The following is a 24,597-nucleotide window of genomic DNA, read 5'->3' on the forward strand; positions in this document are numbered from 1 at the left end:
TTATTGTGGAGAATGCGGAGTATGCATTTTTACAGAGAATTATGTATATACCCTTTCATTTGGCATCAAACCTAACTTGGTTTGAGGGCTCGCTGCCTGGCCAAATGGTTGAGGCGGAGACCCCCAAAAGAACAAGCCGGACTCAATGCTGAGATTAGTGTTAAATATAGCCCACTTGAAGGTAAAGCCAACCTTTAACAAATGATCATCAGCATGTAGGAGAGGGAAACAAAACCCATTTTTAGGAAATATACCTCTGGGAATCCATCGCTGATTCGATTGCCCTTCCTCTAGGCAGCTACTAACTCTTAAGAGTGCATTTTTATAAAAGCATTTTTAGGATCCATAATCTGTTCTAATGTAAACTTGGTAAGCACTGAACGACCAACAACCTAAACATTTGATAAGGGAGCCTGGAACTCCTTGGCAAGAAGCTGCTACGATTCTGAAGGAATGACCGGAGAACTGCTCAGATGTGAATCCAGACCTGGAGAATCTGGCGAAGGTGAAAGAAGAACCAATGGTGGGTGACGATTGTCCCATTTTCGTTAATGAACAGCGGGTCTGATGGCGATGCACCCTGAGAAAGAGTGAGATGTATAAGAGAGATAGGGGTCATATGGGCTAACATGGGAGTTTTATTTATAAACGAAATAGAAAGTGTTCCCTAATCTTCCTGGACAGTTTTACTTCTTTTGAGCAGGAAGGAAAAGGTATCAGATGAGGTAATTGCGAGGTCAGAGATACAGGGGTGAATCTGGGGGTTGAATTTGAATTTAGACTCTGGAGCACCTAAGAAGGCTAAGAGAAAAGGGCTTTAAGGTTTATCCAAAAACTGTATCACCAGAGGCACCAAGAGAGTACGTTGATGGTGATAGGAAAGAAAGCAGGGGGAGAAAGAGATTCTGGTCGTTGAAGAACTTTCAGGATTAGAGAAATGTGTGAGTTGTCGAGTGTAGAGCTGGGATCCCAAAAATGAGTTTGTAGAAAAACTGGATGCCGGAAATTGAAATATTGATGGAGGATACTCTTATAGCTCCATTCTTAAGGAACATAATATAGGATGATACTACAGGCATTGAAAATGATACAGCAACTGGATACATTTCGTACAATGACGAGGAGTGATCGGAGATAGGAATACTGATGAATTATTCGGGCCATGGAGCAGAAAACCATTTTGCCTTGTAGTATCCTCCAAAGCCGAGACAGGGAGCTGCATCTGTGAACAGTTAAATGTCTTCGTGCAGCAGGAGACCCTCGACATAAAAAAAAGTAATACCGTTCCAGACTTTCAGTAGTAGCTCCCACAGATTTCCTTGTGGCAAAAATGATCCATGAGTATGACATTGTTGAGGGAATCAACATAAGGGATCAAGATAAAGTAGGTGACAGCTCTTTCTTGAGGAATTATCCTCGTTGCATAGTTTAAATGGCCTAGGAGAGACTGAAGATTGTGTTTGGGTAGGAGGGCGACCGGACAGAAAAGTTGAAATAGAAACTACGATTGCTCCCCTAGGCTGAAAAAGATTGGGAATCCAGGGTGAAGCCTAGAAACTCGATGGAAGTGAGAAGACCCAAGATCTTTTCTGATGCTAGGGAGATGCCGAGATTTGAAAATATTGATTTGAATATCGTTATTTTCAGGGCAGGGGAAGCATGGGGAAAATCAAATTGAAGAAAATCATCCAGGAAATTCAGCACAAAAGGAATGCGGTAGTTGTTAAGGAGGATCCAGGACAGCGCTTCTGAAAGGGTATTAAATATCAATGGGCTGCTTTTCCAGCCGAACATCAGGCGAACAGAAAAAATAAATTTGAAAAGCCACTGTATTCCGAAGAGGTGCCTGAGGGCAGGCTCAATGAGCATGATTAAAAAATGTGTTTGATATATCGGCTTTAAACCCATGGCTGGCTTTCCCAGCAGTTTAGGTTAAAAATACGGGGTGGTCAATTCTTGCATATTCAGGGTTCGACATTAACCATGGCCCGGGGGCCCGGGGCCGGTAGAGAGCGCAGTTTGGCTTGTAGTTATGAAGCACCACAGGCCCAACTGGGCTGGTTACATTTAACTAGTATATATATATATATATATATATATAATATATATATATATATATATATATATATATATATATATATATATATACACACACACACATATATATATATATATATATATATATATATATATATATATATATATATATATATATATATACACACATATATATATATATATATATATATATATATACAGTGGCTTGCAAAAGTATTGACCCCCCTTGGCATTTTTCCTATTTTGTTGCCTTACAACCTGGAATTAAAATGGATTTTTTGGGGGTTTGTATCATTTGATTTACACAACATGCCTACCACTTTGCAGATGCAAAATATTTTTTATTGTGAAACAAACAAGAAATAAGACAAAAAAACAGAAAACTTGAGCGTGCATAAGTATTCACCCCCCCAAAGTCAATACTTTGTAGAGCCACCTTTTGCAGCAATTACAGCTGCAAGTCTCTTGGGGTATGTATCTATAAGCTTGGCACATCTAGCCACTGGGATTTTTGCCCATTCTTCAGGGCAAAACTGCTCCAGCTCCTTCAAGTTAGATGGGTTCAGCTGGTGTACAGCAATCTTTAAATCATACCACAGATTCTCAATTGGATTGAGGTCTGGGCTTTGACTAGGCCATTCCAAGACATTTAAATGTTTCCCCTTAAACCACTCGAGTGTTGCTTTAGCAGTATGCTTAGGGTCATTGTCCTGCTGGAAGGTGAACCTCCGTCCCAGTCACAAATCTCTGGAAGACTGAAACAGGTTTCCCTCAAGAATTTCCCTGTATTCAGCGCCATCCATCATTCATTCAATTCTGACCAGTTTCCCAGTCCCTGCCGATGAAAAACATCCCCACAGCATGATGCTGCCACCACCATGCTTCACTGTGGGGATGGTGTTCTCGGGGTGATGAGAGGTGTTGGGTTTGCGCCAGACATAGCGTTTTCCTTGATGGCCAAAAAGCTCAATTTTAGTCTCATCTGACCAGAGTACCTTCTTCCATATGTTTGGGGAGTCTCCCACATGCCTTTTGGCAAACACCAAACGTGTTTGCTTATTTTTTTCTTTAAGCAATGGCTTTTTTCTGGCCACTCTTCCGTAAAGCCCAGCTCTGTGGAGTGTACGGCTTAAAGTGGTCCTATGGACAGATACTCCAGTCTCCGCTGTGGAGCTCTGCAGCTCCTTCAGGGTTATCTTTGGTCTCTTTGTTGCCTCGCTGATTAATGCCCTCCTTGCCTGGTCCGTGAGTTTTGGTGGGCAGCCCTCTCTTGCCAGGTTTGTTGTGGTGCCATATTCTTTCCATTTTTTAATAATGGCTTTAATGGTGCTCCGTGGGATGTTCAAAGTATTGGATATTTTTTTATAACCCAACCCTGATCTGTACTTCTCCACAACTTTGTCCCTGACCTGTTTGGAGAGCTCCTTGGTCTTCATGGTGCCGCTTGCTTGGTGGTGCCCCTTGCTTAGTGGTGTTGCAGACTCTGGGGCCTTTCAGAACAGGTGTATATATACTGAGATCATGTGACAGATCATGTGACACTTAGATTGCACACAGGTGGACTTTATTTAACTAATTATGTGACTTCTGAAGGTAACTGGTTGCACCAGATCTTATTTAGAGGCTTAATAGCAAAGGGGGTGAATACATATGCACGCACCACTTTTCCGTTATTTATTTTTTAGAATTTTTTGAAACAAGTTATTTTTTTCATTTCACTTCACCAATTTGGACTATTTTGTGTATGTTCATTACATGAAATCCAAATAAAAATCAATTTGAATTCCAGGTTGTAAGGCAACAAAATAGGGGGGTCAATACTTTCGCAACCCATTGGGAAAATTATACCCATATATATGTATATATATATATATACAGCTCTGGAAAAAATTAAGAGACCACTGCAAAATTATCAGTTTCTCTGGTTTTACATATATATCACATGGCTTCCGTTTCATGAATCCAGGAAAATGGGCCAGTGTGTCAAAAAGCTGAAAATTAATTTACAAACCATTTTTTATTTGTTAATACCAATTTTTTATTAACACCAATTTACCAAACATAACTACTAACTAATCCTAACTTTCCTGCCTCGCATCATATTTGTTGTACAGTCAGAATCTGAGACTGCATACTGTGCTGTGTTGGTACTCGTTCCCGTGGCAAATCTTTTACAAATCTGGATTTTCTACAACTAAGCAACCAATAAGCCAAAAGGAAAGCACTGAAATCAATAAACATAAAGACTGTAATTATGAAAAAAAATGAAGATGAACACTGAGTGGAGGCTTCATTATGACAGAGAAAAAAAAAAGTAATGTTTTGTTTGTTTGGCGTCAGTTTCCCAGACTTGCAGATAAAACAGCAGCTTTATTTGTTGTGAATTCAACATTTCATTTACATCATATCCAGTCTCACAGTAAGATGTCCCGATGGATACCCAGATACTCGATCGAATTGTCTAACTTTTTGATTTGGGATCCGATGTTTTCAGGTCAAAAATGCCATTCAGAATCGTTCCAGGACTCACTGGTATCACTCAACAAGATTGGCACTGACTTGGGAGAGGCTACACAAGTGACAACGTTCTATATAGGATTGTTATTATTTTGTATTATGAATATTGTTTTAATAGTGTTTATTATTAGGATTAGGGATGGCATTTCGAATAATTTCCTATTTGAATACACAGGGTGCAACATTTATGTGTATTCGAAAACCCGAACTCTGGTCCCTTACGCTACCAAGAGTCAAAGGCAAATGCGTGTACACAGATAGACAGCATAACAACAGTGTAAGCCAGTAAAGTTTAGCCGGGTTCACAAAGTGTTCAGACAATGTCCAAGATGAGATTTCTTTGCTCTGTACCCTAGTTTTCTTTTGTTTACTGAAAAAATACACCGAGCTCAATGAGCAGCAACATATCTCTTCCAGTTAAAGCAACAATACCATAATATTGCGCAAACCACCAAATAATAATTTTTGCTGTAGTGTATTCAAAATAAAATAATACCTATCATATAGCAACCTAAATATTCTACATCTGTCTAATTCTAACAAATAATATTTATAACATAATCATAGTGTAAATATTGTAACCTGGCCAAAATAGAAAGTACATTCCAACATTACAATAGATTAACATTACTAATTACAATTAGCCATCAAGTACTGACATCAGATGAATCTAAGTCAAGTTACTTTGTTTATTAAATAACCTGTAAATAATTCAAAACAAGGTCACCTGGTTGTACTTTTAATGGTCAGTGCAAATGTTGACGTTACTCCACCCATTCACAGAAAGTCAACAGTAGATATTTTACATTGAAGAGTTAAAAAATCACTCCTTTCCAACTCCAAGTATCTTTCATTTTCTTATAGTCACTGCATTGTTGTGTTTAACATTTAGTATGTCTTTATATTCAACATAATGTTAAATTACCTTTCTAATTTCAATGTTACCCAAGTTTGGATTACCGTACTTCTTTTAGCACTTGCTATATACATGTTTAATGGCTGAAGTAACATATACTGAAATGCTTTGTTTAGCCGCTTTCTTTTAAGACGTGAGCTCTCTTTGGTTACCATACACAGTTAGAAACATCCTGAAAATAAAAACCATCTTGAAAAAATATATAAGTATATTGGGCCAGATAAAATTGCATCCGGGCCAGTAAAAACACTAGCTCAGTGGCTCGAGGGGCCAGTAGTTAAAAATCTAAACGTAGAGCCCTGGTATTACAGGGAGAAATCTTTGAGAGGGATTAAAACTATTGATGCTAGGTGTGAGCGTAAATGAAGGAAGTTACAGTCGGAATAGTACAGGTTCCTTTGTTGAAGTTATTACAAATCTGACAGCCTCCAGAGTATGCAGTATTGCAGCCCTGATCGTCTTTTGAAAAGATGAGGAGGATTGTGAGGACATGAGGGGACGGGGTGGAGGGTCAGTGGGGTGACCAGTTGAACCGCATGCTGAGCATACTAGAAGCTGAAGACCTGTGAAAACAGGAGAATATGTATTGGTCCAGTGCGCCCCAGTAGATGCTCTGGTTCCATTGTTGGAAATGGGCAGTGGCTTAGGCAGAAAATACTTTGTAGTATTGAAAGAAATGGGAAACCCTGAATCTAACTGAGAAGTCTAAAATGATATACATTTAACCAGCTCACGGTCAGTATAGAACTCTCATATGATGTCCCTGAAATGGCTGAGCTAGAATGAACTCGGAAATGGTAAGTGTTTTGAATAAGCTGAAAGAAAAAAAAAAGCATCTCACAGAGAAGGGGCCTGTGGCAGAGCAAAGCTCTGCCCTTTTTAAATTGGCAGGGATGTGGTTAATTTCCCCTGGCTGCCTGGGTTTATTATGTTCAGGTGGCTGGGGTTGATTAGTTGATTAGGTTAATTAACGATCAATCAGCGCCCAGCCACCTGACATAAAAGGAGGCCTCTGCTTCTCATTTGGGAGGAGGGAGCTGAGGAAGCAGGTTGGTGTTTGTGGTTTTTGTGATTTATGAATTCTACATCCAGTGAAGGCATTGCCCAGCCTGGAAACCTTTATTTTTGTAAGTTTGTTTTTTGTACTGGTTTTTTTTTTGTGTGTTTAAATCCCTTTATTTTGCCCTTGTGCACTTTTATTTAGTGTTTATTTATAATAAAAGTATATATTTTTTGAACTGCAGACTGTCTCTGGGCCTCAGTCCACTCATCAGCCTGTCATAGGGCCACTATGGGGCCTGCTGGACACCTGCAGTGAGGGGAGAGAAGCTGAAAGGTTATAGTTGGAGGACAAGGGCCCACCAATGGGGCCTCCTGGATGCACATAGTGCCAGGGAGGTCACTGCTGGGGCCTGTGGATGCCTGTAGTGAGGAGGAACAGAGAAGCATTTCACAGAGAAAGGACCACTATGAGGGCCTGCTGGATGCCCAGAGTGGCCAGGGAGGTCACTGCAGGGGTCTGCTGGATGCCTGCAGTGAGGGGAGGGAAGTTGTGAGGTTATAGTTGGAGGAGAAGGGTCAACTATGGGGGCCTGCTTGATGTCCATAGTGGCCAGGGAGGTCACTTCAGGGGCCTGCTGGACGGCTGCAGTCGGGATAGTTTTACCATACGTTAATTGGATTTTGCCTGCTCACCCTTTTGCTGCTGCTGATGCTTGCAGAGCTGCAATTTCTGGCGTGTCCTGATAGCGCCACGCCTGCGCAGATGACTGAATTGTTCACTTGGGCCGGTTGTACTGGATCCCAGATTTGATCTTGCTCCTGTGACGTACTGGGCTGTACTAAAAGAATCAGGGTTGATCCTGAGCTCAATTTCAGCCCAAAATCTGATCCTACCACGATCCTGCTTCAGAGCAGAATCACATTCGGATCAGAGCTTGATCAAACGTATTTAAAAGGAGGAACTATAATGGCTCAGACGGGATGGGTGTGCGCATTTCATGATTAGCAAAAAAAAAAAACTCTTGGGTTTATTGAGTTATAGCGTGCTCTGCAATACTTTAGTTTTGCTTCAAAGAAATGCACTGTGCAATATAAAATATAGTAAAATGAAACAGGATCAAACAGCCATTCTTTTTTGTATTCAACAAGTCCAAACATTGAATGTCATTCAGCACTGTTACATACTGTATTGCACAGTTCTTTGCTGTTCCCTCTCACAATGCAAATGTAGAGCGAGTTTTTTTTCGCTGATGTAAAGCCAGTGGACAAAGGAAAGAAACAGTTTGACTGTTGAGTCTCTGAAAGGGATCCTGCTCGTACAGCACAACTTCAGGCACACATCTTGCAAAGATTTTTAGAGCTACTTCAACCACTGCTGAGAAATATGCATGGGTACAAAAAGAAGCACAGTATAAAACGTATGTTTGGTGCACAGATTTCACAGTTATCTTGCAAAGACTTTTTTGATTGACCATCAATAAAGTACTGACTGTAAAAAGTTGTGTATGTTTGATGCAGGCCATTTTGCTTTTTTTTTTTTTTTTTTAATCCTTTTCAGATGTTCAAAGTATTTAGTATAAATTTAGTTTTTCCGTGTTCATTTTGCATAATGAAAAGTTAATCTTAAATAAAAATTGGTCGCCCATCAGCAACCACCCTGAGTAGTGTCCTCTTTTTGAGGATCTGTAATATGGTAACCCTATGAGGGGAGGTAATCTGAAAGGTTATAGTTGGAGCCAGAATGCTCAGTAACTGCTGAATGAGCCTTTGATTGACAGGCGCTGTGGTTCTGCCTTCAGATTTAAATTAGATAATTTGTAAATTGAAAAATTGAATAATTCAGTTTGTGACGCAGAGATTGGTGTCTGACCCTCCTCCGAACTTTAATTAAAAATATCAATTCACTTAAAACGCGATTGCTGAATGCCACTGAGATTACTTTACAGCATTTTTTCACACCTGCCTAAAACTTTTGCACAGTACTGTGTGTATATATATATATATATATATATATATATATATATATATATATATATATATATATATATATATATATATATATATATATATATATATATATATATATATATATATACATATATATATATATATATATATATATATATATATATATATATATATATATATATATATATATATATATATATATATATATATATATATATATATATATATATATATATATATATATATATATATATATATATATTGCGAGAGATCGGGCAGATGGGGTGCAGCGTCTATAAGGAACGCCCTTGCGAAAGACCTCTCTTAGCCCGTCTACAGGATGCGGAAACAGATGCTTCAAGGGTAAGTGAGGTTTATTTTTGTTCTTATTTACAATGAAACTCAAAATAAAGAGAAAGCAAAATGTGCCCTGTACGGGTGGCTGATTAAACTTTACTTCTTCAACCCGCTCTAGATTAATGAAGAAGTGTTGGGGGTTTGTGAGCTGTCTACGAACCCCAGTCCTTTTAACAAGTCCGTCTTCCGGGGCGGTGACAGTCCTTGCTGGTGAACACAGGAAACACAGGTAGGTAAGCGATGACAGCTCCCGCTGCTGTAGAGCACAGGAAACACAGGTAAGTATGATTGTGGCAGCTCCCGCTGCTGGAGAGCACAGAGAACACAGGTAAGTATGATGGTGGCAGCTCCCGCTGCTGGAGAGCACAGGAACCACAGGTAAGTATGATGGGCCCCAAGCTCGTCCCACGGTGAAGTCAGGTGCCCTTGAGCAGCACTCTGTTGCGCTGGACTCTCTGGCACAGAGTGGTGAAGACCTGGCGCCGACTGATGACGTAACCCAGGAAACCCAGTAGTGTGTAGACTGAGACCCGCACAGTCGTCCCGTTGCGGCAAGTCCTCAGGAACAGACTTTTAACAACTGGCGCGGCTTTATGACGTAGCCAATACACTGGTATATGTAAAGTAAAAATGTCTTGTTTCTGTGTCTGAATAAATACTGTTTTTTCCCCACAATCCCAGTATTTGTGTTTTTGTGTTGTCCTTTTGTTTGCCCCACAGTTCTTATATGCATACAAAATACTGTCCACAACAACAAGTTGTACACCGTGTCATACCAATAATATTCAGCAGTGATTATACTCACCCACTGCTGTGTATATTTATATATATATATATATATATATATATATATATATATATATATATATAATGTGTGTGTGTGTGTATGTGTGTGTGTGTGTGTGTGTGTGTGTGTATATATATATATATATATAATATATATATATATATATATATATATATATATATATATATATATATATATATATATAGTACTGTGCAAAAGTTTTAGGCAGGTGTGAAAAAATGCTGTAAAGTAAGAATGTTTTCAAAAAGAGACATGTTAATAGATTATATTTATCAATTAACAAAATGCAAAGTGAGGAACAGAAGAAAAATCTACATCAAATCAATATTTGGTGTGACCACCCTTGCCTTCAAAACAGCATCAATTCTTCTAGGTACACTTGCACGCAGTTTTTGATGGAACTCTGCAGATAGGTTGGCCCAAACATCTTGGAGAACTAACCATAGTTCTTCTGTGGATTTAGGCAGCCTCAGTTGCTTATCTCTCTTCATGTAATCCCAGACTCGATGATGTTGAGATCAGGGCTCTGTGGGGGCCATACCATCACTTCCAGGACTCCTTGTTCTTCTTTACGCAGAAGATAGTTCTTAATGACTTTCGCTGTATTGTTTGGGGTCGTTGTCATGCTGCAGAATAAATTTGGGGCCAATCGGATGCCTCCCTGATGGTATTGCATGATGGATAAGTATCTGCCTGTACTTCTCAGCCTTGAGGAGACCATTAATTCTAACCAAATCCCCAACTCAATTTGCAGAAATGCAGCCCCAAACTTGCAAGGAACCTCCACCATGCTTCACTGTTGCCTGCAGACACTCATTCGTGTATCGCTCTCCAGCCCTTCGGCGAACAAACTGCCTTCTGCTACAGCCAAATATTTCAAATTTTGACTCATCAGTCCAGAACACCTGCTGCCATTTTTCTGCACCCCAGTTCCTGTGTTTTTGTGCATAGTTGAGTCGCTTGGCCTTGTTCACGTCGGAAGTATAGCTTTTTGGCCGCAAGTCTTCCATGAAGGCTACTTCTGACCAGACTTCTCTGGACAGTAGATGGGTGTACCAGGGTCCCACTGTTTTCTGCCAATTCTGAGCTGATGGCACTGCTGGACATCTTCCGATTGTGAAGGGAAGTAAGCATGATGTATCTTTCATCTGCTGCAGTAAGTTTCCTTGGCCGACCACTGTGTCTACACGTTGCCCATTTCTTTGTGCTTCTTCAAAAGAGCTTGGACAGCACATCTGGAAACCCCTGTCTGCCTTGAAATTTCTACCTGGGAGAGACCTTGCTGATGCAGTATAACTACCTTGTGTCTTGTTGCTGTGCTCAGTCTTGCCATGGTGTATGACTTTTGCCAGTATACTGTCTTCAGCAACCTCACCTTGTTAGCTGAGTTTGGCTGTTCCTCACCCAGTTTTATTCCTCCTACACAGCTGTTTCTGTTTCAGTTAATGATTGTGTTTCAACCTACATATTGAATTGATGATCATTAGCACCTGTTTGGTATAATTGTTTAATCATACACCTGACTATATGACTACAAAATCCCTGACTTTGTGCAAGTGTACCTAGAAGAATTGATGTGTATATCTATATATATATATATATATATATATATATATATATATATATATATATATATATATAATATATATATTATATATATATATGATATATATAATATATATAGTTTTTTTTAAATAGCTCTCGAGAGTTCTATGATACTTTCAGCTGAAGGCTACTGGTCACACAAAAGCATTCAAACATATTTGGTTTTTATGAAGTGTTATACATTTTTTTTTATAAATCATATAAATAAAATAGAAGGGAAACAATCAATTCTACTTACAAATCCACAGTTCTCTGTGTTCTCTCTGACAAATCTACAGTTCTCAGTTCAGTTCAGTTAATCAATTAAAATATCAAAGTATAACTTCATAGGAATATTTTAAGGCTGGTTAAACGTCCCCATTGGAAACTAATTGCACCTTATTAAGAAATATAAATGTGAAGGGACCTTTGTGTTCTTGCCATGTCATTGCACTATGACTCCAGACATCTTTATAATCCACACATTTATTTTCAGGGTTCTACAGATTTCGATTAATGGGTCAAGCACAACAAGGGTTCAAGAGAAGACAACCCTACAGTCTCCGAAGATTCCCCAGGAGAGCACTGTTCGCCCCCTTGGGACTCAGTCCTTTGAATCACAAAGCCTCTCTTGCAAAGGTACCATGCTGACCTCACAATTTTATTTCACGGTGTGGTGCAGAAGTTTGCCTCTCATGGCAGCTCTACAGTCTCTGCAGCTGTGGCACAGTGAGTTGGTAAATGGACAATCTCTATGCCAGGGGTTCTCAGACTCCAACGCACCCAATAGTAAGGTGGCCACATAAATGATAAGAAATTGAGCACATTTCTAGAAAACTTGCAGGGGTTTTAATAATAGGCTTTCTGGATGCACAGAGAACCAAAGATTTCAGCCCCATTGTCCACCTGATTTTTTTTAAACCAGTATCATCCCAAACCCTCCACACCCTCTTGTGGGTCTCAACACCCCAATGAGAAGACCAACACTCTATGAAGAATCAGAACCCAACCCCTCCTCCAATGAGAACATCAGCTCTGTAGAGAAGCAGAGCCCAACCCCTCCTCCAATGAGAACACCAGCTTTATAGAGAAACAGAACCCAACCCTTCCTCCAATGAGAACACCAGCTCTATAGAGAAGCAGAGCCCAACCCCTCCTCCAATGAGAACACCAGCTTTATAGAGAAGCAGAGCCCAACCCTTCCTCCAATGAGAACACCATCTCTATAGATAATCAGAGCCCAACCCCTCCTCCAGTGAGAAAACCAGCTGTATAGAGAAGCAGAACCCAACCCTTCCTCCAATGAGAACACCAGCTCTGTAGAAAATCAGAGCCCAACCCCTCCTCCAATGAGAACACCAGCTCTATAGAGAAGCAGAACCCAACCCTTCCTCCAATGAGAACACCAGCTCTGTAGAAAATCAGAGCCAAACCCTTCCTCCAATGAGAACACCAGCTCTGTAGAAAATCAGAGCCAAACCCCTCCTCCAATGAGAACACCAGCTCTATAGAGAATCAGAGCCCAACCCCTCCTCCAATGAGAACACCAGCTCTATAGAGAAGCAGAACCCAACCCTTCCTCCAATGAGAACACCAGCTCTATAAAGAATCAGAGCCCAACCCCTCCTCCAATGAGAACACCAGCTCTGTAGAGAATCAGAGCCCAACCCCTCCTCCAATGAGAACACCAGCTCTGTAGAGAATCAGAGCCAAACCCTTCCTCCAATGAGAACACCAGCTCTATAGATAATCGGAGCTAAACCCCTCCTCCAATCAGAACACCGGCTCTATAGAGAATCAGAGCCAAACCCCTCCTCCAATGAGAACACCAGCTCTATAGAGAAGCAGAACCCAACCCTTCCTCCAATGAGAACACCAGCTCTGTAGAAAATCAGAGCCAAACCCTTCCTCCAATGAGAACACCAGCTCTGTAGAAAATCAGAGCCAAACCCCTCCTCCAATGAGAACACCAGCTCTATAGATAATCAGAGCCCAACCCCTCCTCCAGTGAGAAAACCAGCTCTATAGAGAAGCAGAACCCAACCCTTCCTCCAATGAGAACACCAGCTCTATAAAGAATCAGAGCCCAACCCCTCCTCCAATGAGAACACCAGCTCTGTAGAGAATCAGAGCCAAACCCTTCCTCCAATGAGAACACCAGCTCTATAGAGAATCAGAGCCCAACCCCTCCTCCAATGAGAACACCAGCTCTGTAGAGAATCAGAGCCAAACCCTTCCTCCAATGAGAACACCAGCTCTATAGATAATCGGAGCTAAACCCCTCCTCCAATCAGAACACCGGCTCTATAGAGAATCAGAGCCAAACCCCTCCTCCAGTGAGAAAACAAGCTCTATAGAGAACACATTGCATGCTGCAAATGGATAGATGAAATAAATAATTATTTCAATGTAAATTTCCTCCTGACATACTTAATTATTAATATTTGTATATATTATAAATACGAGTCTACCTAATTCACAATTTCATGGAGAAAAAAATACTCCAAAGCGGTTAACTTTCTAGCTTACTGTTCACATGACAACAATGTTTTATTCAGCCTATCGGTGTGTCTGTACTGGCTTTTCTGTGACCTGTACTGTACAGTAGGAGGTGGGACAGATTCAGTGTTGCATTGTTATGTTGATTTAGGTTGCTAAAATCTAGCGTAAAAGACCAAAAATAGACAACAAAGCAAAAAGTATCAAAGTATATTTTGGCTGAGGATCGTGTCAAGAAATTTCCTGAAGAAACTTTACATGCAGATGGAGGTAAAGTGTTTTGCATCTTGTAATGTGACTTTGGAGAAAATACGATTGATCAGTATTTAGCTTCAGAACCACACATTAAATGAAAGAATACTACAGAGGCTGCTAACAGAATTTAAAACAAATAACAGCTTTCAGAAAACAAACTTGAAAGTCAGTGCAGACAAAAAGTATTCCTGTCGGTTGCAGCCAAGTTAAGTCAGTACTACAGGTACAATCCAGCACAGCCACCTCGCTTCAAACAACCTGCTACTACTTTTTAAACGCAGTAAGAATTTTAGACCCGAATAGGCAAGTTTTCTTTCTTTTGAATCGATACTAATAAAATAAATTCCTAGATGGGACCAACAACATAACAACAAACGTGCTGCATATAGACCTTTATTAAAGTATGCCAGATGCCCTTGAAGGTAACCAAGTTTTGGGACTGTTTCTAATTGATTTCCGCATCTGTATAACTTGGCAAAGCATTGTCACACACTTCCAACCAATTCAGTGGATGCAAATTTTGCAGTCTCAAAGTATGGACAAGTTTTCACACCACAGAGACAGAGAATGTTGGCAGCAACTGCTGGGGGATGTTGCATGCTTGCCTTTAACAAATGACAGCACCCCGTTTTAGTAAGGAAGCAAGTACCAGTATTGTTATGCATTTATAGTGCTTAGGTTTATATAATGTTTATTGTTTTATCCTTTACTAGAGTAAATTCTTACTTCATCCGTCCCAGTTAATGTATCGCTCAGACAGAAATGTATTTTATTCTGCAGTACATTTTTTCGTATTGATTTTTCCAGGTAAACACAGCAGCGATTTCCAGTGTTAATAGCAACAGGCCAGGATTGCTCAGAGTCCAGCAGCCTTCTGCTAGAAGACCATACTGGCAGCCTTTCAGGGGTCCTTGGACCGCTGGGAGAAGGTATATGAGTTGTGTTACATCTTGAAAAGGAAGCGTGCTAGCCACTGTTAAAAGCAAATCTAATTTCCAATTATTATGTATTATAAGCTTGGCTCGGTTTGTGGTTCAGATCAAACCAAGAAAGAAGTTTATCTTACTCCCAGTGATTCTACAGGAAACAATAAGTAATGTAAACCCAAGTTGCTACTTCAGTAGCACAGGGAGTAGGATGAGAGAGTTACACATTCATGGAGTTGTTTTTCAGATTTTGATTTACTGCTGTGGCATGGATATATCTAATCCTGTTAGGATTCATACAGATTCATATGATGGTAGTATTTAGATCGGCCATGGTTTAGATTATTAAAATAGGCCCTACCTTTGAGTACTATACTAATAATATGCCTTCCATTATTTCCATTATTTTTAAGTAACAGTAGAATTCCCCTGCCAAACAGAGGACCTAAACTGCATCAAACACAGCAACAACAGACTAAGATCAATCTGAACAGAGGGGTGAGGCGCTGCCATGTTGTGCTCCATGAAACTGGTGCACTGTGTGTACCACACTACAGTGAGATAACACTGTCCTGTCTAACAATGCAATGAGATTACACTGCCCTGTCTAATGCTGCAATGAGATAACACAACAATGAGATAACACTGCAATGACATAACACTGCCCTGTCTAACACTGCAATGAGACAACACTGCCCTGTCTAACACTGCAATGAGATAACACAGCAATGAGATAACACTGCCCTGTCTAACACTGCAATGAGACAACACTGCCCTGTTTAACACTGCAATGAGATAACACTGTACTGTCTAACAATGCAATGAAATAACACTGCCCTGTCAGACACTGCAATGAGATAACACAGCAATGAGATAGCACTGCCCTGTCTACTGCACAGCAATGAGATAGCACTGCCACTAGACTAGCCCCCCGGTCTAGACCCGCAGTGAAGATAAACTCTGCCGTGTCAGTCATGCAATGAGATAAATAACACTGCCCTGTGAGATAACACTGCAATGAGATAACACAGCACACTGCCCTGTCTAACACTGCAATGAGATAACACTGCAATGAGATAACACTGCAATGAGATAACACTGCAATGAGATAACACTGCCCTGTCTAACACTGCAATGAGACAACACTGCCCTGTTTAACACAGCAATGAGATAACACTGCCCTGTCTAACACTGCAATGAGACAACACTGCCCTGTTTAACACTGCAATGAGATAACACTGTACTGTCTAACAATGCAATGAAATAACACTGCCCTGTCAGACACTGCAATGAGATAACACAGCAATGAGATAGCACTGCCCTGTCTAACACTGCAATGAGATAACACTGCCCTGTCAAACACTGCAATGAGATAACACTGCCCTGTCTACACTGCAATGAGACAACAATGAGATAAACTGCCCTGTCTAACACTGCAATGAGATAACACAGCAATGAGATAACACTGCCCTGTCTAACACTGCAATGAGACAACACTGCCCTGTCTAACACTGCAATGAGATAACACTGCAATGATAACACTGCCCTGTCTAACACTGCCCTGTCAGACACTGCAATGAGATAACACAGCAATGAGATAGCACTGCCCTGTCTAACACAGCAGTGAGATAACACTGCCTTGTCAGGCACTGCAATGAGATAACGCTGCCCTGTCTACACTGCAATGAGATAACACAGCAATGAGATAACACTGCCCTGTCTAACACTGCAATGAGACAACACTGCCCTGTTTAACACTGCAATGAGATAACACAGCAATGAAATAGCACTGCCCTGTCTAACACTGCAATGAATTAACACTGCCCTGTCTAACACTGCAATGAGATAGCACTGCAATGAAATAACACTGCCCTGAGATAACACAGCAATGAATAGCACTGCCCTGTCTAACACTGCAATGATAACACAGCAATAACACAGCAATGAGATAACACTGCCCTGTCTAACACTGCAATGAGACAACACTGCCCTGTTTAACACTGCAATGAGATAACACAGCAATGAAATAGCACTGCCCTGTCTAACACTGCAATGAGTTAACACAGCAATGAGATAGCACTGCCCTGTCTAACACTGCAATGAGATAACACTGCCTTGTCGGGCACTGCAATGAGATAACGTTGCCCTGTCTTACACTGCAATGAGATAACACTACCCTGTCTGCTGTTGAAATAGAAGCTTTGCTGACTGTGTAGAGGCTGACAGTTTAGAATGAATTAATGCAAACAGCTCAACAGACACTACTTGTGAAAACACTTTCAAGTTTTTCTTTTTTTTACTCTATATGTGCTGATTGAGTGCTTAATGTTCTGATTCTGGAGTTAAACTAACCCTCCCATTCCTGCTCATGCACTGTATTTAATGTTTGACATTAATGAAAAATGATAGAATTGCAGCCTATTGTTTTTGGAGATGATATCGCATTATATGTTCTTTACTACTATTAAATGTACTTTACCTGCTTTTATTTTTTAGTTTCCTTTACATCAATCCGGTAGGAAATTGACAGAGAAATATCAAAGAATCCGAAGGTAAGAAAAAGAATTAATTAAACAACGTGCTCTTGATCCATAATAAACTATATTTTGTTGTTTTTGTTTTATCCAAAGCTGGAGACAGCCTGCATCCTCAGGGTCCATCCTAACAGTCTCTGTTGCAAACCCCATGGCAGTGCAGGAGACTGCGTGAGTAAATATGAAACACACAGCAAACGTTAAAGAGAGGGAACGGGGAATTACAAAGGGCTTTGTTAGTACAACACATTTCACTAACACCTTACATGAAACATCTTAACTACACTGGAATGACACAGTCATTACAGATACACTTTCTTTCTTTCTTGCATGCCGATCATTACAACAGCAAGAAAGAAAGAAAGAAAGAAAGATGACACTGAATCTTGGTGTTCACCTTGCATTGTGTGTGGTATGCTGTTTTAGGTCTCAGTGTGTAATTAGTGAGTTGTTTGAAAGCTGCCTTGCTTACTTGACCTTGCAGTGCAGTTTCTCCTCCCAGAACCCCTCGGGTGAGGATTAAACCCTCAGCAGTGCTACAGAGACGAGGGGCTGAAGACGAGGAGACCCTGCACCCCCCACCCAGAGGAATCCCTTTGAGGTTTAACTTCAAAGCACTAGCCAATCAGGTACAAAATGGGGGCACTATGTGGAACTGCTGGAGGAGGCTGATGTGATCACACATCAATTATCTGATTAAAGTAATTGTCTAATTAAAATTTCTGCTTGTTTAACCTAATCTTCTAATTCAATTATTTTACGTTAGACAGCACTTGCCATGTGAAGCTGCTGTGATTGTTACAGAGTGTTACTTTGAGACAAGGGTTACAAGCCACAGGCAGCTTCACATGCCCCTGAGCCGCTCGCCTTAAGTCTCCGGAGACCCTTGAATTATTAATTTAGCATGTTGGCAAGACTATTGGATTTATTAACCTTTGTAATATACCTAAGTGGATGTGTGTGAATTAGAGGCATGTTGCCAGGCGTGGTGCAATCTTGCAATACCATGCCGTGGAAGCGGTCAGTCCAGCCGGGCTTTGTTTTCAAGACTCAATTGTATTTTAGAAAATAAAAATATTATTTTTAATAAAAAAAAAAAAAAAAAAAACATACACAACAGGCTAGATTCTCAATGTTATTTACTCCAAATTGTAAAGTTTCCAAACCAGAACAAATAAGTCTGACATCTGGTTTAAGGGTGTGCATGTAGTCTTGGGTATAAGAACTGTGGTGGGTGGGTGTGCATGTAGTCTGGAGTGAAAGAAATGTGATTTTACCTTGCAGAAAAATTAAGAGACCACTGCAATTTTTTCTTAAATCAGCATCTCTACATGTTGGCAGCCATTCCATTCCAGTGTCTGTTGAATTCCAACACAGGCACACCTCATTCTACTGAATGAGGTACTGATTAGGGGATCACCTGAACCAAATCTTATTTAACGAGGAAAAGTATAAAAACCACTCCTGTGGTCATCACTATCCTCTTGCAATAGGACAAGCTGGATGACAAAACAATGCTAGTAGTACCTCAAAAGTGATTGGAATCAAAAAATAACTATTGACCATGCCCAAAGAGTTGAAAAGGAAAGTTTTGAGTGAGGAAAAGAAGGGTTCAATTCTGGCTTTACTGACAGAGGGATACAGTGAGCATTGGGTTGCTTCCATCCTTAAAATTTCAAAGACGGCGGTTCATAAGAACAAGGTCAAGCAGCACACACTGGGGACAACAAAGCTACAGACCGGCAGAGGGCGAAAACGACTCTCCACTGACCGGGATGACCGCCAACTCATTCGAATGTCACTCAACAACCGTATGACATCAAGTGACCTACAAAAAGAATGACAAACGCAGCTGGGGTGAAGTGCACGACGAGAATGGTTCGAAACAGGCTCCTAGGGGCAGGGCTGAAGTCGTGCAAAGCTAGAAAAAAGCCCTTCATCAATGAGAAGCAAGGCTGAGGTTTGCAAAAGACCATAAGGATTGGACCGTAGAAGACTGGAGTAAGGTCATCTTCTCTGATGAGTCCAATTTTCAGCTTTGCCCAACACTTGGTCGTCTAATGGTTAGACGGAGACCTGGAGAGGCCTACAAGCCACAGTGTCTCGCACCCACTGTGAAATATGGTGGAGGATCGGTGATGATCTGGGGGTGCTTCAGCAAGGCTGGAATTGGGCAGATTTGTCTTTGTGAGGGATGCATAAATCAAGCCAAGTACAAGGTTGTCCTGGAAGAAAACTTGCTTCCTTCTGCTCTGACAATGTTCCCCAACTCTGAGGATTGGTTTTTCTATTGGTTTTGCTCCATGCCACACAGCCAGGTCAATCAAGGTGTGGATGGAGGACCACCAGATCAAGACCCTGTCATGGCCAGCCCAATCTCCAGACCTGAACCCCATTGAAAACCTGTGGAATGTGATCAAGAGGAAGATGGATGGTCACAAGCCATCAAACAAAGCCGAGCTGCTTGAATTTTTAAACCCACTTGGATTGTGTATGTGTGCTATTCAGAGGGTAAATGGGCAAGACAAAAGATTTAAGTGCCTTTGAACAGGGTATGGGTGCCAGCCGTGCTGGTTTGAGTGTGTCAAGAACTGCAACGCTGCTAGGTTTTTCACGCTCAGCAGTTTCCCGTGTGAATCAAGGATGGTCCACCACCCAAAGGACATCCAGCCAACGGCAATCCAGTGGTCGAGAACGGCTCATTGATGAAAGAGGCCAAAGGAGGCTGACATGAATTGTGCAGAGCAAAAGACGGGCTATAGTTAGTCCAGTACAACATTGGTGCTGAAAGACCCATAAAAGAATGCACAACTCGTAGTACCTTGACACAAATTAAGTATGACAGCAGACGTCCTAACAGAGTTCCACTTTTTTCAGGAAAACACAAGAAACTGTGATTGCAGTGGGCTAAGGAATGAAAACACTGGACACTGGAGGACTGGAAAAACATTACGTGGTCTGATGAATCCCGGTTCCAGCTGTTTCACACTGATGGGAGGACTAGGGTATGGAGAAAACCACATGAGTACATGCGTCCATCATGCCGCATGTCAGCAATGCAGGCTGGTGGTGGTGTGATGGTGTGATGTGTTTTCATGGCACAGGTTGGGCCTCTTGATAAAAGTGGGGCAATGTTTGAATGCCACAGGATGTCTGAACATCATTGCCAATCAGGTGCATCCCTTCATGCCAGCAGTGTATACATCTGCTAATGGATTTTTTTCAACAGGATAATGCCCCATGCCACAAGGCTAGGGCTGTCCAGGAATGGTTCCACGAACATGACAGTGAATTCAGCTTACTACAATGGCCCGCCCAGTTACCAGATCTCAATCCAATTGAGCATCTGTGGGATGAGATGGAACGAGCTTTTCGGAGTAGAGATCCACTACCAGCCAACTTGACACAACTGTGGGAAGCATTGGAGTCAACATGGGCCAGCATCCCTGTTGAATGCTTTCGACACCTTGTAGAGTCCATGTCCCGATGAATTGAGGCTGTTCTGAGGGAAAAAGGGGGTGCAACTCAATATAAGGAAGGTGTTCCTAATGTTTTGTACGCTCAGTGTATATATACAGTAGCTTTGAAAATATGGCCCATTTTTATTTAGCAATGTTTGCATATTACTTTGAATTAAAGTCTTGGTGTAGTTTGCAAGTGAAGCAGTGGCTCTTCCCCTTGTAAAAATGAACTAGCTTCCATATTAACTGGAATGATCCTTTTGTGTGATTGATCACACTTCTAGCTCTTTCAATGGTGACTGTGATGCACAACCGTGTTTTGAAACTCCATGGCCTGACAAAGGAAATATGTGTTTACAGTGGCTCTCAAAAGTATTCACCCCCCTTGGACTTGTTATAACATGGAATCAAAATGGATTTAATTAGAAGTTTTTGCTACTGATCATCACAAAAAGTAATACAAAAATGACTACAAAAGATTTAGAAGTGAGTAGTTTTTCGAGATTTACGATTATACACGTATAATCGTAAATCTCGAAAAACTACTCACTTCTAAATCTTTTGTAGTCATTTTTGTATTACTTTAGTATAAATACATGTTCATTTGGATTCATATGTTGTTTTTTACTGACTTTATGTGAACAAAAAGACACACATTTGCCCGTTTTCCCATTGGAAATAGTGATATTTTGAAATATCACTGGCCTGGTCACAAAAGCAAAGTTTGTTGGGAATAATAGCCATTTTCTTTACTTTTGAGGCATAAGCAATTAGGAAATAACACTTATTACCCAGGAACAAAAATTGTGTTACATAGTGTAATTAATTGCATTAGTATTCATCCCATTGGGTCAATATTTGGCAGAGTCACCTTTGGCAGCAATTACAGCCATGAGTCTATTTGAATAAGTCTGTACCAGCTTTGCACATCTGGACACTACAATTTTGCCCATTCTTCTTTGCAAAATTGCTCAAGCTCTGTCAAGTTGGATGGGGACCTTTGGTGAACTGCAATTTTCAATCTTTCCACATATTCTCAGCTGGATTGAGGTCCTGGCTTTGACTGGGTCACTCAAGGACATTGACCTTTTTGATTTTCAGCCACTCCAGTGTGGCTTTGGCTGTATGTTTGTGGTCATTGTCCTGCTGGAAGATGAATCTTCTCCCAGGTTCCAGGTCACTTGCACGCTTCCACAGGTTTTCCTCCATGATTTCTCTGTACTTTGCTGCATCCATTTTGCCCTCTATCTTCACAAGCTTTCCAGGCCCTGATGCAGAGAAGCATTTCCATAGCATACTGCTGCCACCACCATGCTTCACGGTAGGAATGGTGTTCTCAGGATAATGTACGGTTTTAGGCTTGCGCCAAACATAGCGCTTAGTGTTGATTCCAAAAAGCTCTATTTTGGTCTCATCAGACCATAGAATCTTCTTCCACTTGGTCTCAGAGCAAACTATAGCCGAGATTTGATGTTAGTTTTTTTCATCAGCGGCATTCTTTTTGCCACTCTCCATAAAGGCCACTTTTGTGAAGCATCCGGGCTATTGTTGCCATATGCAGTGTTTCCCAGCTCAGCCGTGGAAGACTGTAACTCCTTTAGAGTTGCCATAGGCCTCTTGGTGGCCTCCCTGACTAGTGCTCTTCTTGCCCAGATACTCAGTTTTTGAGGACGGCCTAGTCTAGACAGATTCACAGTTGTGCCATATTCTCTCCATTTCTTAATAATGGACTTTACTGTGCTCTTGGGGATATTCAATGCCTTGGAAATGTTCTTATATCCTACCCCTGATTGGTGCTTTTGAAGAACCTTATTCCAGATTTGCTTTGAATGTTCTTTTGTTTTCATAATGTAGTTTTTGTTGGGAAATGTACAAACCAACTGTGGGACCTCCAATAGACAGATGTATTTAACCTGAAATTATGTGAAACGCCTTAATTGCACACAGGTGGACACCGTTCAATGAATTATGTGACTTCTAAATTGGTTGCACCAGAGCTTAATTAGGTGTGTCATAGCAAATGGGGTGAATACTTAAGCAATTCATTATTTTATATTTGTAATTAATTTAGAACAATTTGTAGATTTTATTTTTCACTTTGACATTATGGACTTTTTTGTGTTGATCAGTGACAAAAACTCCTAATTAAATCAATTTTTATTCCATGTTGTAACACAATGAAATGTGAAAATATCGGGGGGGGGGGGGGGGGGGGGGTGAATACTTTTGAGAGCCACTGTAAGTTTTAACTGTGGTGCCATAATACCAAGCACGGTCTGGCAGTGGTTAACCTGAGAAATCAGGCTGCCCATGTTAAAAGTTAATGGTTTAACCCTGAAAAAATTATCATGCAATGTGATACAAATACCTGGCTGTTGTGTGTCATTTAATTGCAGACTCAAGTGACACTGAACGATCGCTTCTCCAGTCTGAACATAAAGGGAATGCATGCCGTGCCGAAGAGAGGAGGACGAACAGTAACACTGCAGTGACAATCAAAGAATAAGAATAGTTCTGTCATTGTGCTGCTATATTGATCATTTCAATGAGAGTGATGTCATTAGAGAACCTTGGGTTGTACAGTACCTACATTAAAAGAGGTTTTATTTAAAAAAAAGATTGCATTTTTTCATTTATTTTTAAATAACGCTTTTGTTCCAGCTGAGTGTCTGTTTCTGTGTTCAAAGTAAATGTTGTTTTTTGTTATTTTTATCAGAGCTGTGTTCTTTGCGCTTTACTGACTTCGTAGGTTTTAAAGCTTGAGCAACAGTGGCTTTTGGCAGATACAAAAAAAACAAAATAACTACAGCCTGCTCACTAGCCACTTAGTGGTTGTATTTTACTATCAGAAATTGTGTCAATGACAATTTAGAGGAAATATCTTCATAAATCCAGCCCATAATGGCATAATTCAAAGAGAGTGCTCAATAGTACAGTAGCTTCGTGAGCAGAGGCTGTATATATCTTTGAGAACCTAGCCCTTAATGGCATCATTCTAAGAGAGCACAATGAGTTTAGAGGTGCAGTGAATTTTGAGATGCAATGAGTTTGGAGGTGCAGTGAGTTTGCAGGTGCAATGAGTTTGGAGGTGCAATGATTTTGAAGATGCAATGAGTTTGGAGATGCAGTGAGTTTGGAGGAGCAATAAGTTTGGAGGTGAAGTGAGTTTGGAGATGCAATGAGTTTGGAGGTGCAGTGAGTTTGGAGGTGCAATAAGTTTGGAGATACATTGAGTTTGGAGATGCATTGAGTTTGGAGGTGCAATGAGTTTGGAGGTGCAATGATTTTGAAGATGCAATGAGTTTGGAGATCCAATGAGTTTGGAGATGCAGTGAGTTTGGAGGGGCAGTGAGTTCGGAGGTGAATTGAGTTTGGAGATGCAATGAGTTTGGAGGTGCAGTGAGTTTGGAGGTGCAGTGAGTTTGGAGGTGCAATGATTTTGAAGATGCAATGAGTTTGGGGGTGCAGTGAGTTTGCAGGTGCAATGAGTTTGGAGGTGCAATGATTTTGAAGATGCAATGAGTTTGGAGATGCAGTGAGTTTGGAGGAGCAATAAGTTTGGAGGTGAAGTGAGTTTGGAGATGCAATGAGTTTGGAGGTGCAGTGAGTTTGGAGGTGCAATAAGTTTGGAGATACATTGAGTTTGGAGATGCATTGAGTTTGGAGGTGCAATGAGTTTGGAGGTGCATTGAGTTTGGAGATGCAGTGATGC

General features: G+C 40.8%; 1 protein-coding gene across 4 annotated transcripts in view; it reads left to right on the forward strand.

Annotated features, from left to right (window-relative positions):
* si:dkey-17o15.2 (UAP56-interacting factor) overlaps window positions 1-23,484 on the forward strand; it is a 41,146-nt gene extending 17,662 nt beyond the window's left edge. Inside the window, exons 3-9 of one of the 4 annotated variants that reach the window (XM_041219688.1) lie at window positions 11,707-11,849; window positions 14,772-14,893; window positions 15,310-15,388; window positions 17,387-17,442; window positions 17,521-17,595; window positions 17,909-18,053; window positions 23,282-23,484. In XM_041219688.1, the coding sequence (XP_041075622.1) occupies window positions 11,707-11,849; window positions 14,772-14,893; window positions 15,310-15,388; window positions 17,387-17,442; window positions 17,521-17,595; window positions 17,909-18,053; window positions 23,282-23,377 (716 nt within the window). In that variant the 3' untranslated portion in view covers window positions 23,378-23,484. Of the gene's footprint in view, window positions 1-11,706; window positions 11,850-14,771; window positions 14,894-15,303; window positions 15,389-17,386; window positions 17,443-17,520; window positions 17,596-17,908; window positions 18,126-23,281 lie in introns of all 4 variants that reach the window. The other 3 variants (XM_041219690.1, XM_041219687.1, XM_041219689.1) reach the window with 3 other exon arrangements.
* The last annotated feature ends 1,113 nt before the right edge of the window (window positions 23,485-24,597 follow it).

The sequence above is a fragment of the Polyodon spathula genome, chromosome 20, assembly GCF_017654505.1.
Source record: "Polyodon spathula isolate WHYD16114869_AA chromosome 20, ASM1765450v1, whole genome shotgun sequence".
NCBI classification, from domain to species: Eukaryota; Metazoa; Chordata; class Actinopteri; order Acipenseriformes; family Polyodontidae; genus Polyodon; species Polyodon spathula.